The sequence below is a fragment of the Phocoena phocoena genome, chromosome 11 (genome assembly GCF_963924675.1).
Source record: "Phocoena phocoena chromosome 11, mPhoPho1.1, whole genome shotgun sequence".
Taxonomy (NCBI): Eukaryota; Metazoa; Chordata; class Mammalia; order Artiodactyla; family Phocoenidae; genus Phocoena; species Phocoena phocoena.
In genome coordinates this window covers 45,643,114-45,661,028 of record NC_089229.1, presented here as the reverse complement: position 1 = coordinate 45,661,028, position 17,915 = coordinate 45,643,114, and the positions used below count along the sequence as shown (strand labels likewise).

Here is a 17,915-nt window from a genome sequence, read left to right as displayed (position 1 = left end):
TAGCATAGCCATACAATGGGACATTCAGCAATAAAACAGAAATGAACTACTGACATAAGCAACCACATGGATCAATCTCAAATACACTATGCTAAGGGAAAGCAGCTAGGGTTAAAAGGCAATGTTCTACAAGACTCCATTTATATGACATTCTGGAAAAGGCAAAAGTATAGGGTCAGAAAACAGACCAGTGGTTACCAAGTAGGGTTGGTGGCATGAGGGAATCGGTGGGAGTTAATGAAACTGTTCTATGATAGTGATGGCTGGCAATGGTTACCCAACTGCTTGCATTTGTCAAAACTCAAAGAACTATACAGTTAAATGGGTAAATTTTTACTGTATATAAATCATACATTCACAAAAAAGAGGAAAAGAAAAAATTAACAAACCAAATCCATGATGTATAAAAATGATATATCATGAACTAACTGGATTTATCCCAATCATACAAGGGTGGTTTAACACTACAAAAATCAATTAATATAATCCATTACACTAATAAATTAAAGGAGAAAAATTAGATGCTCTTCTCCATAAATGAAGAAAAAAGATTTGATAAACTTCAAAATTCATTCATGCTGAAAATTTCAAACAAGGAATGGGGGCTGGGGTGGGGGTGAACACCTCCTTTACCCAATAAAGGACTCCTACAAAAAACTTAGCCAACATCATATCTAAAAGTAAATGGCAAAAGTATCCCCCATAAGTTAAGGAACAAAGGTGCCCACTACCACTTATGTTAAAAACTGTATTATTAGTCCTGACCAGCACTTAAGGCCAAAAGTGGTGAAAGATCAGAATGAAACAAAACTTGACATCACCCAACAATACGACTATCTACTATCTGCAAAAAGAATTCACAGATAAAACACCAGAATCATTTCAATGAAGTACACTACCAAAATAACTAGTTACCCCTTTAGAGGAAGAAGCATATCATCACTAATTGAAAATTTAAATTCCATTACCTTGACTAGATTCAGTAGTGTCAGATTTCAGGGAAAGCTGTTTTGTTCCATCTTTAACTTTTTTCAACCGGTTCTTATCTCCTGGTAAAGTCAATTTTTGCCTGAGTGGTTTTAATTCAAATGCCTGAAAAGTTTTGACCTGTGTTTTCTCCTCAGGAGCTACTTCTTTACTTGAGTCCTTTATAATACTGACATTATCAGTGCTTGTTTGGTCCTCAAAGTTCAGTGTTTTAGGATCTTCTTGCACATTCTCCTCTTTGCTACTCAAAGCTAGTTTTTCATCCTTATTGATGCACTCTAGTTCCAACTGTATTTGCTTATACTTCAAAAGTAAATCTTCAAAAGTTTCTTCCCCACAGTTTTCACTTTTTGATGAATAATTCTGTTTTCTTGATGGCGATCTTCCAAAACTTTTAGCTGAACAGCATATTAAGGAAACCAGTTTCCAAAAATTTTCCAGTTAATTTAACAAAAACACATTAGACTACAGATGAATTGTCTCCCTTTTTCATGTTTTTCAAGGAAGATGAATTGATATTTTAAAATTACTAAATGCCATTTAACATATGTGCTGCTAATGCCCACTTTCATTATGTGCCCATACTTTAAAATTAACAAGTATGCATATAAATAGTCCACTTACAAAATCACTCGTGTCAATTATTACCTGTTGTATCCACAGGTATTACACCTAGTTAGGTTATAGCATCCTTCCTTCTGCAGGTTATCAGGAAAGCCCATAATGAGCTGGATGTTAGAGATTCCTTTCTGAAGGAAGAGGGGAGAAACTGAATGGTTTGTCACAGATGTGGATAATTTACACTTCAGATAATCAGAAGAAAACGTTTTTTCTTTCTAATTAGTTTCTCGTCATGTCTCAAATTTTTAAAAAGAGATAAAAAATTAACACTGACAATAGTTAAGACTAAGTTATGAATAAGAAACACTGTATTAAAACCTAACAGATAACAAGTACAGAGCTCATCAAGTATACTAACATCCAACATATACATAACTAAGACAATGAAGGCAGTTAAATAATAAAAAAAAACCACTTAAGTTGTATTCAAAATATATCTTCTAATTTTCCCCTGAAGAAAAGGATATCTAAAACCAATTACTTTTGTTTTTTTTCTTCTCTAACATAGTGATACATAAAACTTAACTTCTTGGTTGGAAATGGCTACAAGGTTCCAAACTACAATTTTTATTCAAATTAATTCATACATATGAGAACTGTTCCACCTCACTTCTCCAGCCTAGAAATTAACAAAAGACAAGTAGTGGTTTTAATATGTCATTTATAGATCATTAAATTCGCTACGATATAACATTACAGTTCCCTAAATAGTTTCTTCTCTGTGTAACAACTTAATGGAAAAGCAATCTACAAAGATTTTTTTTTTTTTTGCGGTACGCAGGCCTCTCACTGTTGTGGCCTCTCCCGCCGCGGAGCACAGGCTCCGGACGCGCAGGCTCCGCGGCCACGGCTCACGGGCCCAGACGCTCCGCGGCATGTTGGATTCTCCCGGACCGGGGCACGATCTCGCGTCCCCGGCATCAGCAGGCGGACTCCCAACCACTGCGCCACCAGGGAAGCCCCAAATATTTTTAAACTTCCCTAATGACCAATTTAAGAATGGGAATTACCACCAAATATTTTAGAAACTAAATGAGCACTACAATTGAAAATCTCTAACAGTTCTGCAGCAAAACTGTTCTAGTAAACCTGTTTCTCTGATCTCTTCAGAGCTCAGTTTCTTGAAACAATACTAGTTTCTTATTACCTGTCTTACTCCTCCACCAAATGGAATCTGGCTTCTGCTGGCTGAGTTTATCCACCCTGACTTCTCTGCAGCACTAAACACTGTAAACTACTTCTCTCTTAGCTTCTGTAACTCTACTCTCCCTTTGTTTCCTTTTTTTTTTTTTTTTTTTTTTGCCTGTAAGTCTTCATGACTCCTTTCTCTTCCAACTACTGCAAAAATGGTGCTCGCCAGTGAGCTCTACTTAGTCTTTCAATTTTGAGCGTTCTAATGCACTCCCATAGTTTTGGCTGGTGATAGCCATTTAGAGTTCTATCTCCCACAAGCCATTCTCCATCCTATTGGTAGACTAATCTTTCTAGAACACAAATCTGATCAGATCTCATCCCTTGTTTTAATCTAAGAATAGAGCCCAAAATCCTTAAAATGGCATATAATGCTTTCATGATTCCTTTCCAATCTCACCTCTTCCATGTTTATCACAATTTATGCATAGCTTTGTGTCTAGGTTCTTCTGTTCTTCAAATTGACCCCAATTCAAATATCACCCACTATGTGAAGTCGGGCAATTACCTGCTCCCCCACCCCACCATTACATACTCTCTGTACATAAACTATGTAATTATCTACATTTACATCTCACTTTTCCAATGTAGCTACAGTAACTTAAAAAAATATATATGACTAGAGTCCTTGGAAACATTCACAAAGGGAAAAGATTCAATACGCTAACAAAAAAATAAAATAACTAAAGGACAGAAAAATGAGAAGCAACTGAGCTATGACTAATTAATCTCCTTCAAGGCTAAATGAAATCTCCTACTTCTGTCTATGCAGAACAGCTACGATGATACCAGCACTTAAAAGATTTAATTTGAAATTGGTCAAGATGCAATTTCTAACTGAAACCTGGTTTAAAAAAAGAACTGCCATTCAACCTTTACAATTGCAGGTGAAACTGGAATGACTTTCTACTGATGAGACACTGGACTCATTATGTTAGCTCTGATCAGATTTGAAAGTTTAAATCAGCAGCCATCCAAAGGAGATATATGCTAAGATTGACTGACAAAGTGTCTCTCACTAAGGAAAATTAAAAATGAATGAGAATGAAAATAACTACTGCAATAGAATCTATTTGGTGTATTAGATTCTGATAGAATCTAATATCTAAATAGAATATGGATCTAAGTAAAATAGAATCTAAATAGAATCTAAATAGAATAATGGTTATTCTATTTCTTTAAAGCTGCATCTAGCATACCTTAATTATTACAGAAAAAAAAAAGTTTTAAAAACAAAAACCCACCTGCATTCATGCTACCTCACTTCTAGATTATGGAAGTGAGTCACAGAATAATCCTTATTCTTTCTTAATGCAATATTTGTAAAATGTCATTATTACAATCATACAGTAGAAATATGAATTAAACTTAGTACAATCATGGTATTAAAGGAATTTGAATTAACAAAATTTTGTATTACAAATTTTGTTTGCTCACATTACACAACAGTGGCTGGGAGCTATGTTTTCCTTCACAAATTCTTATAAAGAATACCACCTCTAGGATGGATTAGTGATACTTCACAAGGAAAACAATGAGCAGAAGATCAAAACAATCATCCTTAAGTGCAGCATCTGTGAAAAGAAAAACAGCAAGAGAGCTCATTTCTGATAAGTTACTACAGAAATCAAACTGGATATTTTTCCCGTACTTGTTTCACAACATCATGTGCCTGTTCATTAAAAAGAACATATAAGATTAACAATTAATAAAGGTATGTGGTAGAGGTATTGAATGAATGGACAGAAAGAAGGCAAAGGCAGGAAGTAGGCAAGTCCACGTACCACTTCCTACTCTAATATAAAATAAGAAAAAACTTTAAGCTCCCATAGTACTTTTTACATACCTGAATTTGAACTTTTTACATTGAACTATAATTATTTACATTTGCCTCTCCAACACAAATTAAAAGTTACATCTTTGTATTCTTAAAAAATTTACATATTTGTACTTAAATAGCCTTTCCATTTTTAGGCTCAGAATTGACAATGAACAAATCCTTGGTTAAAAAAATATCTTGGGCAGAGGTTTTCTAACTTTATTGAAAGAGCATTCCTCTTTTTAAAAGTTAAATACCTACATGATTTTTTTTCTGAAACAATCCTGGAGTGCTCCTAACCCAACTTTTGATTGTAGAAGTTTTTTCAGAGCAGTAGCACCAGAAGCTCCTACTTCTTACCTAAACCTACATTTCTGGTCCCCTTCCGATCCCGACATCTGGGGAAGACAGTTTGGTCCTAAGTATTCTGTGAAAAAAATGTTGAGTGTCTCCCAAACTCATGTCTTTATATATAAGTTTTATATATAATGAATATATTAAAAAATCATTACACCATGGAAATTACAACCAGTAATAAATGTTCTAAGTAAACTATTTTTATGCAGTTATCATGGAATATGTCAAGACACAGTTCTACAAAAAATCTGAAAAAGTATATATTACATTACTACAATAAATTATAATACTATATAATAACTGAATCACTTTTCTGTACACTTGAAACACACGTTGTAAATTAACTATATTTCAATTAAAAAAAAAAGTTTTTTAAGACATAGTTCTACAAACACATCTTAAAATGGCAAACCCTCAGATGAGTAAACTCAGGAATGTTTATGATAGCTATAAGATTAAAGGGGACAAAAACCATATTATTTTGCTATTTTCCTTCTTAACCTCTCCATAGATTCCACCTTCCCATAAACCCCATAGTTTCCAATATATTAAAATAAAAATGCTGTTAAGTTTCATTTTCTATCTAGCCCACATTTGTCAGCAGTAAGAGTTATAAAATGTCCAAAATGTGAACATAATAAATAGAAAAGTTAAGGAGGTAAAGTTTCCCCCAAAGATATGTGAATTTCAAACCTCTGAATTTGAGTTGACAAGGAATATACCAGTTCTTTTTTTTTTTAACTTTAAAAAAGCGGCAGTGTGTAAGAGTAAATCAAGAAAGGCAGAAACAGAATCACAAATAAAACCAGTAGGATTATGAACGATGAAACCTCACAATTTTCAATGTGACACTGCAATATGAAATAAGCAACAGTATTCCCCAAACTTTTTATGGCCAATATTTTTTTTCTCCCTCTTAACAATCTAAGGGAACTTCACATAACAAAGTTCCTGTACTAGCAAAAACAAAGGCTAATGAAACTTGGGCTTCTGATGTAATACTGCAAATCTGATTTTACACTGTCTCAGATTCCACCAGTTTGGCCCCCATCCATAACACGTTCATGTTAAAAAGCAATACACCCAATAAAGCAATTTTAAGAAATAACGCTACAGTTTGACACATGGGTGGGGATTACCAAAGAACCGCCTACGTTAAGTATACTGGCACAGTGAAAACAAGCGGTTCTGACGGTTCCGAAAAGTTACTCATCTCACAAATCTGACAAGACGCTAAAGGGAACTTCAGTGACACACCCAGGGCAGACCGCCACGTTAAGGATACAACTCTTCCGAGGTGGAGAGGGCTCTCGCCAGCTCTGACTGCTGCCGAATCCGGATCCAGCTCCTCCTCCCAGAGGAGGTCTGCCCCCCGGCTTGCCTCCTCGCTCACCCCCTCCTCGCCCCCGACTCCAGCGACTCCCACCCCGGTAAGGCCTGCCTCGAAAACGGAAACGGTCCAAGGCGATGTGGCTCCGTTCCCAAAAGGACGGTCGGGGGCTGCTTTCGGACAGTGAGCTCGAAGGCATCCGCACGGAGGGCGGGTGAGACCGGAACGGCTCTTTGGGTCGGTAGCTGCTGTGTCCCCTGAGGTGGCCCCGCTCCGACGCGTGCCGCGAGCGTGAAAAATTCCTCAGCTGCTGCTGAGAAGAGGACGACGACGAGGAGGAGCCACCGCCTCCGCCGGATCCACCGCCCCGGGCCGGGTGAGGAGGCCTTCGCCGCGGGTACGGTAACAGCCCGCCGCCACTGCTGGTGCTGCTGCTCCGGCTCCGTACCTGGCTGTTATTATCGTCGTCGCTGATCTCCCCATCTTCAAGCTCCCCTTCTTCCTTGGGCGAGAGGCCACTGGAGGCCGGGGCCGGAGTATCTGCAGTCGCCATCCCGGGAGCAGCGCGTTCCACACAACCTTAGCGCCCTGTCCGGGGATCCGCCCGTCAGCTGCCTTCCTGCTCAGTTTCCTTCTTTCTCAACGGACCCGGTCGGTGCGGCCTTACCCTACTTGCTCACCTAGCGGGCTCTGCTCCCCAACTTCCCCGCACCCCAGCTCTTTCTCGCCGGACCGTCGCAACCCACTTCCCTGCCCTAGCGCCCCCTTGCTCCTCCGCGATCTGGGCTCTTCCGCCTCGCGAGAAGAGAGCTCTGGAAGTGGCTCTGCTCGTGACGTCACTTCCTGCGGCACGCAGGAAACAAGGCTCCCAGTTCACGCGATAATAATTAGGACAACGCGATTCTCACTGGGAGTTGTAGTCTTTTTTTTTTGGCTCTCGCTTAGAGTTTGTCCTTCCAGTCTGAGGCCCGTCCCCACTCCAGACGCTGCTTTGGGGTTTCTGGGTGCGTGGCGGGGTAGGCGGGCCCGTTCTTAATCTGGGCCGTGAGAGTTTCAGAGTGATGGGGGGATGGGAGGGACACACGTCGTCTTTTTAATTGCTCGGAGGACAGCTGCTGAAGAGAAGCAGTAGTCCTACTCCCTTTTGGGAGCCTGAGAGAGGACGGGGTGCGTCCGCCATGTTGGTGAAGGCAAACGAAGGGAACTAGAGCTCCAGGACTGTCGGCTCCTGTGGCTCAAGTCCGCCATATTAATAAAGAGAAAGGGAAGGCTGACACCCCCCCTCCCCGCACACATACGTCCACCCTTTCTTCCCACCTAGCTCCCTCAGCTTAGCTGGGTGGGCCTTTCCCCAGCCTTGCTTGCCCAGTCTCTTCCCGAAGGAAGCGTAGCAGCCCGCGCCTCAGATTAGGCTTAAGACAGCGCCGAATGAGGGCGAAAGGGAAATGCCGACCAATTGTGCCGCGGCGGGTTGTGCTACTACCTACAACAAGCACATTAACATCAGCTTCCACAGGTAACCTGGGCAGGGAGTGGGGGTGACGGAAACGGGAGTTCCTAGGCTGGGTATCGCTTGTGTGGAAAGAACAGGATTCTACTAATTCTAATAACTTCACTAGCTAGCTAGCTAGTAGCAGGGACGCATCATTTTTGCCCTTTGTGTGTGTTTCTCAAATCTGTCCAATTTTTCGCTCCCTTCGGGGAAGGTTTACTCACTTTGTAAAAGAGAGCCAAGTTCTCTCCGTAATTACTCCTTCTCTAGAAAGTGACAGGGGGATACCTTAATTTTCTATTCTTTTACTCCCTATGTGTTAGACCAAGTTTTGATATTAATGACGCCATAAGAGGAAGCAAGATCTGCCTTTTCAAGTCAGCAATCACCTAAAAAGCCTGCTGTGTTCCCGTATAATTAGTCAATTCTCACTAGCTGGATTGACATGGGAAGCATTTAAATTTCAAAGAGTCACGCACAGTAACTCTGCGGAAAAATTGAGTCATCATCGTAAGTAGCCGTGGCATTAAGCGATGTTAATGAAAGTGGAAAAAATAAGCTTTCTATTCTTACTAGAACAGAGTAGTATAAAAAGAACCCAGGTTATGTTTTGCCTTCGTTTGCTGGAAGAGCAATCAAAATTCTTTATTTCTGTCAAATCAGAACTCTGGAAAGCGCTTTGAACCCTACATGAAACATAATAAGTACTTGGTAAATGTTTACCTTCTCTGCAAGTGCCTGCCATATGCCTGAAGAAAAGAAGCATTCAAAAAGTTAAGTACAAACAGTTCTGATTTTATATACCTCACAACTTAAGATCTTAGAATGTAGAAAATGATATCCTTGACCTTTCTCCCTACTTCATTATGACAAAATGTACCCACATATTAAAAGTTACCACTAAAAAAAAAATCCTTGTGGTGTTTCTGTTTTTCATCTACTTCATGCAAATGTAGTGCTTTATTAATTCATCCATCAAATGTGTACCAAGCTCTTATTTCCCTGACATGGTGCTAGGGATCCAGAGAATTCTTAACCTTCCTGGAGTTGGAATGAGAAAGACCAACATAAATAATTGTGGTCAAGTGCCAAAGAAGAGACCTTCAGGGTCTCTAACTTAGCCTTGGAAAGTCAAAGAACACTTCTCAAAGGATGTGAAATTTCAAACGAGACCAAAAGATGACATAGATTTGGTCCTGTACGATACTTAAAGGATTTTCTATTTTATCCAATGAGTACTTGAGAAGCTATGGAGGGCTTAAATAAAAAGAATGGCGTGATTAGATTTGTATATTAAAAAGCCCTCAGGCTGCAGTGCAGAGAATTACAGTGTTACTTAAAGTGCTGGTCAAGCATCATCAAGAGATGAATTTGACAGAAAGGAGCTTATTACAGAATGTTAATGCACCTGCTATTTCACAAGGATATCCTGCTACAGCATCAGTTGAACTAAGTGTACTTCTGTTGCTGGCACAATCAGCACTAGATTAGAAGAGGTGAGCGTTGATAGAGAAAAAAGTTGGGAACCTGTAGTAGAACAATGGAGAGTCCACCCAGTGGCCTAGACTACAGTGGTACTGACAGTAGAGATGGAAAGTGGACAGACTTGAGAAATGTTTGAGGAGAAACTACCATATATGGTCATTTGATTTGGAAGATGAGGGGGAGGGAGGATTCAAGGGACCAATAATGAATGTTTAGGAGATGCACAGTGGTACCCTAACATACATACCTCCTCTCCCTGTTTGACTGTTTGCTATGAAATTAACATTTTCATGTGTAACCCCAGAAGTTTAGGGGTTAAAATAACATTATTTATAATAAAATTAATCTCTATTTCATAATAAACACTATTCACTCCTTTCCTAGGACATTGGTAGACTTCTTTATCCCCATGTACAGCTTATATTGCCTAAACTTACTGTCACCATTTTTCTTTTACTCAGCCCATTCCAGTCTAAGTGTTGCCAATAATCATCTTTTGAAACTGTTCTTGCTAACATAAATTGTCACTCCAGCGTCCTTTTTTCATGGCATGTGATCATTTCCTCCTTGAAATACTCTCTACTTTGAATTATTTGATACTAATTTTGTGATTTACATCTTACTTTTTTGGCCTAACTTCAGTCTCCTCTGCCACTCCACCCCCTGACCAAGGTCTTCCCACTCTTATCAGAAGGATTGCAATGGTACCTGTGGTCTTGGTTAACATTTACCTGTTAATGCCTCCCAAATCAATACCTCTGGTCCAACTCTCTCTAATGAGTTTTAGACCTATCGGTAAAGGGTCTCAGTTATTTCCCTGGTCTCTTCAGTTCCTCACATTCAGCGTACTAAAACTGTACTACTGAACTTGCCCTTCCCCCAAACCTACACCACTTCCCATATTCCCTTTCTCAGTAAATGGAAACACCATCCACCCAGAAACCAGGAGGTCATCCTCCCTGGACTTCTCACCATTCCCTCTCAGTTGGATTATTACAACAACCTTTTAACTGGTTCACTGCTTCCATTCATGCACTCCTAACCGCTCTTCTATAATCAATAGTGTGTTGCTAAATTTTTAACAACAGGATTTCCAGGAAAGGGGGAAAGCCCTGATTTGTAATGCTTGTCCAATTTCCATGATATAAATACTCCCACCATAACTGGTTATAAGCTACCAATATGACATCACTGATCATGGAGTTGGGAAGAAACGTGCAATACTACCGTATTCTATAGCATTTATTCCATACAGGTGTAACAGACATAAGTAACCTGAAGAGTATAGACAACAGTAAAATAATTAGGAAGTGATGGGTTTTTAGTATTTATTACCTTTGTTTTTAATTTATTTAAATGCAAACTTACATAATTTAATTTTTAATAATGGCTGTGTTTAACAATCAGTTAAAACATTTTCTGTTGACAGCTCTAAATTAGGCCTCTTAATGGCTTACCAATGCCATTTTGGATAAAGTTCAAAATTACTTTTTAACTTGGAAAGTCCTCCATCTTCGTTTCATGTCATAACACTCTTCCTGTCCCCAAGATACTCTTTAACACTCTTCACTACTACCATCCTAATTTCCCTAGCTAATTCGTACTGTCTTAAGGCCTCTTGACGAGATTAGCTCTTCCTGTTTTATGGTTCTGTGCAATCCTGTACTTACACTTTTATAAACTCATGACACTTGTAATTACTTTTATAATAATAATAAACAGCATTTATTTAGTATTTACCACATACTATGCATTGGGCTGAGCATTTACTCACAATGTCTCATTTAATCCCTAGAACCACACTAGGTACCATTATTACTCCACTTTATGGATGATGAAACTGAGGCCTAAAAAGATTAAACAACATTCTTAAAGTCACCCAGCTATTACATGAAGGAGCTGGGATTGATACCTGGTTTGATTACAGATACTATTTTCAGCCACTCTTTTCTACTACATCAAGCTATTTGATTCTCTACCTTCCCCATTACAGTATACCCACATAGAAGGTAGACATCATAAAGGTAGATCAGTTTTGTTTACTACTATGTCTTCAGTGCCTAGGACAGTGCTTGGAATGTAAGAGGCATTCAGCTGTTAAAGACCCAAGCAAAATAGCATTGTTAAAATACTGAGTGATTTTCCAAAACTACTAATGTTTCTGAAAGCCTGGTTCTATTATTGTGTAAACAAGAATATATCCATCTATTAATACCACATTAATTTTTTAAAATTAATATTTACATGATTTATTATTACTTAAATTCAGTTTATGGGCTGCTTCTCCCACCCTTTGAATTTGCTGAGAAAAATCCAAACAACACGTGCAAAAACATGATTAAGGTTAATACTGTATAAAACATTATCTAAAATCAAATATAAAATTGTTGATTATTCTTATTTCAACACAGGTAATCTAAAGATTATTTAGTAATGCCAAACTAACTCCATTACTTTGTATATTCATTGATTCACTCAAAAAGTTCATTGAATGCTTACTAACAGGAAAAAGTAGTGAAAAAACAGCTCCTAACCAGGAGAAACCTGTGATCTAGTGGTGGAGATAGAAAAGTAAACAATTAGAATACAGTTATATTAGTGCTATATGATATAGGAACATCTGACCAAGTCTTCTGATCATAAAAAAACTTGTTAGGAACATGGGATTCCTAAACTGAGTCTTAAAAGAAAGAAGTAGAATTTGATCACGTTAAGGTCCAATTGGAGACGTTGGTTTCATAATTTAAAACTTTTTTTTAGTTTAAAAACGAGCTAAAAGGGGAGGGGGTGAAAGATAATATTTGAAAGAAAGTCTTCATATATGTGAAGAGTCTTATACAAATGCTAATACAATAGTGCTGATAGTACTTATTTGTGCTTGAAGTCCCAAGAAGAAGTGTGCTTATAAACTAAAGCTTAATTTTTAGCTTAATCCTCAGGAAACATTTTCAGATCACTTTGAGATGAGAAAGTGATCAGAAAGCTTTGAGATGAGAATACATTACTATTAAGAGGTGAGGGCTAGGCTGAGTAGATAAAGTCTCCATTAGAGAGACTTGTATTTCTAGTGAAATGCAAAACAACGTACATATATGAAAACATGTGAACTGCAGAGTGACACATGAATGTTATCCTCAGGTGAGGGTGTGTTTGGGGCAGTGGGGGTGGGGACATGAGATGGCAGGGTGTCTAAGTAAGTAAGTCTGGGCCTTCACCTCTGTGGCCCTCCCTGCTGGTAATTTGAGCAAGCCTAGTATATCTGACACAGCCAAAGCTGTTACCTAATGAAGCTTCAGTTGGGGGCTTTTGAGCCACATGATCTTCTAACAAATTTAATGGTTCTTTTTAGGTACTAGTGAGTTCATAATTAATACTTCAAGGATAAGGTAGTCAAACTAAAGAAGAGTTCAGTTCAAACTTATTACATGTGAATGTTGATTCCTCCATTTGCAAGTCAGTCAACACAGTTACCATTCGAATTTTTAGACAGTCCCTTATATTTTTCTCTTCCTTAACAGGTGTACACTGGGTGCATATCAGTATATTTTATATCTGAAATAAATATAAAAGGAAAAACATTCCTGCTGGGCTTGTCATCAGCATTTTACTTTTTTTTTTTTTTTTAATTTATTTTTATTTTTTTTGCGGTACGTGGGCCTCTCACTGTTGTGGCCTCTCCCGTTGCGGAGCACAGGCTCCGGACGCGCAGGCTCCGGACGCGCAGGCTCAGCGGCCATGGCTCACGGGCCCAGCTGCTCCGCGGCATGTGGGATCTTCCCGGACCGGGGCACGATCCCGTGTCCCCTGCATCGGCAGGCGGACTCTCAACCACTGCGCCACCAGGGAAGCCCAGCATTTTACTTTTTGTAGTAATTAATTATGCCTTCTACTGTACAACATAGCTTAAGAGGTCATTTTTTAAAAATATATGCAGTTTAACTTCATGCAAGTAATATAGTGAATTATAAATTCATATATTCTGTATTTATATTAATTAAGCAAATTTTTGTTGAGTCCCAACTGTTTGCAAGGCACTACGTAAGTGTTAAAGTTAGATAAAAAGATAAAATGAGGGCTTTCCTGGTGGCGCAGTGGTTGAGAGTCCGCCTGCCGATGCAGGGGACATGGGTTCGTGCTCCAGTCCGGGAAGATCCCACATGCCGTGGAGCGGCTGGGCCCGTGAGCCATGGCCGCTGAGCCTGCGCGTCCGGAGCCTGTGCTCCACAACGGGAGAGGCCCCAATAGTGAGAGACCCGCGTACTGCAAAAAAAAAAAAAAAAAGATAAAATGATCCATGTCCTCGAAAAACTTATAATCTTCTTTGATTTCACTGGAAATTTATTAAAATGGAAAATTACAAAGCAATGTAGTAAGTATCATAATGAACACAGAGGAAGGAATACCAGAATCTGTCTTGATAAAATTTAATCTGTAGATCTGATTTGTCTTGACCAGGTACATGAGCAGCAGATCAAAGCACTGTAAAATTATTCCTGCTTATAATGGATCTACATAAATTTGATCTAGATCAGTTTAGTCTTGTTTATTTTACTGCCCTTGTTAAGGACTAGTTTGGGAAGAAAGGTCTCTTTTTAAAACCCTGAAAAATTAAACCCCTTAAGTTAGTTTTTTATTAACTTTTTTACAACTTATAAAAATGAGCATGAATTGGTTTCTGTTCCAGTATCTGGATACCGGAAATTGTTAAATTTTTATGTAAATGGAAGACACTTTAAATTGTTACCTTTCAAATTTTCTTTTAACCATTGAGGTACAACCAGAATTGTGATAGTTGGAATTTGAGTTGCCTTTTTTTTTTTTTTTTTTTTTTTAAAGGTTTCCTTTGGATCCTAAAAGAAGAAAAGAATGGGTTCGCCTGGTTAGGCGCAAAAATTTTGTGCCAGGAAAACATACTTTTCTTTGTTCAAAGCACTTTGAAGCCTCCTGTTTTGACCTAACAGGACAAACCAGACGACTTAAAATGGATGCTGTTCCAACCATTTTTGATTTTTGTACCCACATAAAGTCCATGGTAAGTAAAACTACTTTTACGCCATTTTAACCATTTTTAGAATCCACCCCTTTTTGTTTGTAACATGGAACAATTAAGAATATATTGAGGAAAAAAAAAAAAAAAAAGAATATATTGAAATTCATATATAATGCTGTGCCTCAAGAAAACAGCAAAACTGAAGTAAAGATGCAGGCTAGAATTAGTGCTCAGCACTCCTGTCTCCAATATTCTTTCCCCAACCTAAACTGTTTTATTATATTGGAATTTTACATCATTGTTTATTATTATCAATAATTGACCCATTGGTAAAACTGAGAAATGGTAATGAAACCTCCAGCATCGCTCTGCTCTGATTTTAAGATGATATGCAAGTAATGTGTGTTAAGTGCTTTCAGGGCAGCACACCCAAAGAATACCAGAGTTACACCAAAGAATATAAGTTCAGAGGGAGGCATAACAGAAAACCTCATAGAGCTCAGGCATTTCGGCTGGGCTTGAGCTTGGAGTTTGGAACGTAGGAGAGGGTTCTTGACTTTGCACAGCACAGCTGCAATAGCATGATGAGAACAAAAGATAATGAGTTGAGGAGTGAATGGAAAATAAGTGTTAGCAAGTGATATTTAAAAGGAAGGAGACATTTAAGGTATAGTATGAATGTATTAAAACAATGTTTTATCTAGTTAGGGAAGATCTGATCAGAGGGGAAAAAGCTAGCTGAGAAAGACAGGGTCACTGAAAGGTTCAGAAGGGAGGTTGTCAGAGTGGAAATTGAAAAGTGCCTTTCCCTCATGTAAGAATCCTCAAAGAAATGTCAACAAAATAAAGTTTAGCTTTGAAAAGGAGGATAGACATCTTTTCCTCTGAGAGAGGAAAAATCACTGCTTTTCTTGAGTTATTTTTGACAGTTAAATTTGTAAATCTACATGAGTTACTATCTGAATGGAAGAGAAGGGAGAGGAGATTGTGGTAAACCAATTATCACAGATATTAGAAAAGCTCCAGGAGGGCAAGCATTTCATATCTGAATCCTCAGAACCTCAAATAGTGCCTGGTACATAGTACAAACTCATATATTTATTGAATTTGAAGTATACCTTGTTTTTGACATTTTGGTCATTTATTCATTCAACAGATGTTTACTAAACTTTACATTATGTCAAAATCCAAGTTAGATGCTGGGAATATACAGATCAAAAAAGAGTCCCTGCCAATTCCCCTAGACAGAAGGAATGCCAGTTGTAGGTTTCATGAAGACAGGAACCATATTTATCTTACTTGTTCACTGTTGTGTCCCCAGGAATTCATAAATGCATTCCTGTGTTTCAATAAATGTTTGTTGAATGAAAGACACAAAGCTATGAAATTAATCAAATAATCTGGGAACTATAAGTGGTTTAATGTTATTGGAGTAAAAATTAAGATGGTGAATGGCAGCACTTCCCTGGTGGTGCAGCGGTTAAGAATCCGCCTGCCTGCCAATGCAGGGGACACGGGTTCGAGCCCTGGTCTGGGAAGATCCCACATGCTGTGGAGCAATTAAGCCCATGTGCCACAACTACCGAGCCTGCGCTCTAGAGCCCACGTGCCCCAATTATTGAAGCCTGCACGCCTAGAGCCCGTGCTCTGCAACAAGAGAAGCCACCGCAATGAGAAGCCCGAGCACCGCAACAAAGAGTAGCCCCCGCTCGCCGCAACTAGAGAAAGCCCATACACAGCAATGAAGACCCAACTCAGCCAAAAATTAATTAATTAATTTTTTAAAAGATGGTGAATGGCAGAATGGGGTGAGATCCTAAATGGTACAGTATGCCATGTAGATATTTTGGCATATAAAAAAGATATTTTTTTCTTTAAATAATAGGAAGGCAAAGAAGAATTTAGCCAGTATTAAATCATCAAATCTGTTAGAAAATTATTGTGTGGCAGAAAATAGACTAGTGAGGATCAAAATGAGCCAGAGATCAATAAAGAAGTTTTTAATATATTCAAGCCAGACATGAATGATATGGGCTTGATATGGGTAGTAGCATTAAGAATGATGGAGAGGAGGGACTTCCCTGGTGGTTCAGTGGTTAAGACACCGCGATTCCACTGCAGGGGGCGTGGATTCGATCCCAGGTCGGGGAAGATCCCACATGCCGCACAGTGTTGCAAAATAAATAAATAAAAATAAAAACTTAAATAAAAAAAAAAGAAATGAAGAGAGTGAAAAAAAAAAAGAATGATGAAGAGGAGAGGATTTGTGATACGGATATTTAGGAGATAGAATTAATAGGACTTGATGACTAATTGAATGAAAGAGATAAAGGGAAAAAAGGGTCCTCAGGTTTCTGATTTGGAAAGAAAGTTTCTAGCCAGATTTTAAAACCTTGAGTGTATCAATAAGATATAACTGTGCATAATTAATAGGTAAATCTATTCAGGAGCTTGATACTTTGGAATATGTTTGTATTAAGTAGGACCACAGGTCTGAAATATTAATCAAATTGAGAGGATAGTATTTACCTAAAAAAGAGATCAAATCAGTATCACAAATAAACCAAATGTCTAAATGCATTCTATACTGGCCTTAGAATATTGCAAAGAATATTTTTAAGTCTCTACAGAATCATATTCAATAATTTGGAAGAGACCTAGGAAGTCCATTCTCTATTTCCAGACCAATGCTTTTATCTTTCTGGAGAGAAAAGACAAAAGGAAATAGGTGGCTGGAGTTAATTCAACCAGTTGAGAAACTTGAATCCATGACTACATGAGATAGGCTGCTGATGTTTCCTATCAAATTTTTAAAATCAGTTTTTAAAAGAGCAGTTTAAATACTGTTATCCAAAACAAAATTTACTTATTTGTGATATTCCATAATTTATGTTCAACCCTCTAATTTTATTCTGCTCAGAAACTCAAGTCAAGGAATCTTCTGAAGAAAAACAACAGTTGTACTCCAAACGTACCACCTAATTTAAAATCAAACATTAGTAGTCAGCAAGTACTACTTGAACACAGTTATGCCTTTAGGAACCCTATGGAAGCAAAAAAGAGGATAATTAAACTGGAAAAGGAAATAGCAAGTTTAAGAAGGAAAATGAAAACTTGCCTACAGAAGGAACGCAGAGCAACTCGAAGATGGATCAAAGCCACGTGCTTGGTGAAGAATCTAGAAGCAAATAATATATTACTTAAGGGCACATCAGAACACATTTTACCAACTGCCTTAAACAGTCTTCCTTTGGAAGATTTCAAGATTCTTGAACAAGATCAACAAGGTAAAACGTTACCAATTCTCTAACTGCAAAACAGACTAAAAGTACCTTCAATTAGGATTTGATGCTTGAACTTCATTCTGTTCAAAGGTAAAGATATTTAAGGAAATTATTCCAAAATTGGGTATTTAATAAAGTTTTACCTGAAATAACAACGTTACTGCATAATTTATGAAGACTTGGTTGCAAAAAAAAATGGAGAACTTCTTATGAAACTTATTTGAACGAGAATGGAAGTGCCTTATGTGAGAATCATGTACTTAAAATTTTTTCTAGGAAATTGTATGTTTGTAAAGTGTTTTGTCTTTTTGTCTTTTTAAACTTCTTTTAAAGAACAGTCTATGACAAGTAATGTTTTT

At 38.1% G+C, this 17,915-nt stretch overlaps 2 protein-coding genes across 2 annotated transcripts in view; one reads left to right on the top strand and one right to left on the bottom strand.

The window, feature by feature from the left end:
- ZFC3H1 (zinc finger C3H1-type containing) overlaps window positions 1-6,858 on the bottom strand; it is a 48,894-nt gene extending 42,036 nt beyond the window's left edge. The window contains exons 1-2 of the mRNA XM_065887469.1: window positions 6,261-6,858; window positions 969-1,385 (exon numbers count right to left, since the gene is read on the bottom strand). Coding sequence (XP_065743541.1) covers window positions 969-1,385; window positions 6,261-6,858 — 1,015 coding nt within the window. The remainder of the gene's footprint in view (window positions 1-968; window positions 1,386-6,260) is intronic.
- An 892-nt stretch (window positions 6,859-7,750) lies between these two features.
- Window positions 7,751-17,582, top strand: THAP2 (THAP domain containing 2). Its single transcript, XM_065888255.1, has 3 exons — window positions 7,751-7,821; window positions 14,119-14,314; window positions 17,193-17,582. Exons 1-3 carry the CDS (start codon window positions 7,751-7,753, stop codon window positions 17,580-17,582), a joined length of 657 nt encoding a protein of 218 aa, XP_065744327.1.
- Window positions 17,583-17,915: the final 333 nt, after the last annotated feature.

Excerpts from the sequence above, each read along its gene's own strand:
- THAP2 (XM_065888255.1), top strand. The coding sequence starts at position 7,751 with ATGCCGACCAATTGTGCCGCGGCGGGTTGTGCTACTACCTACAACAAG. Across the intron at positions 7,822-14,118 it reads ATTAACATCAGCTTCCACAG|GTTTCCTTTGGATCCTAAAA; the intron begins GTAACCTGGGCA and ends TTTTTTTTAAAG. Across the intron at positions 14,315-17,192 it reads GTACCCACATAAAGTCCATG|AAACTCAAGTCAAGGAATCT; the intron begins GTAAGTAAAACT and ends TATTCTGCTCAG.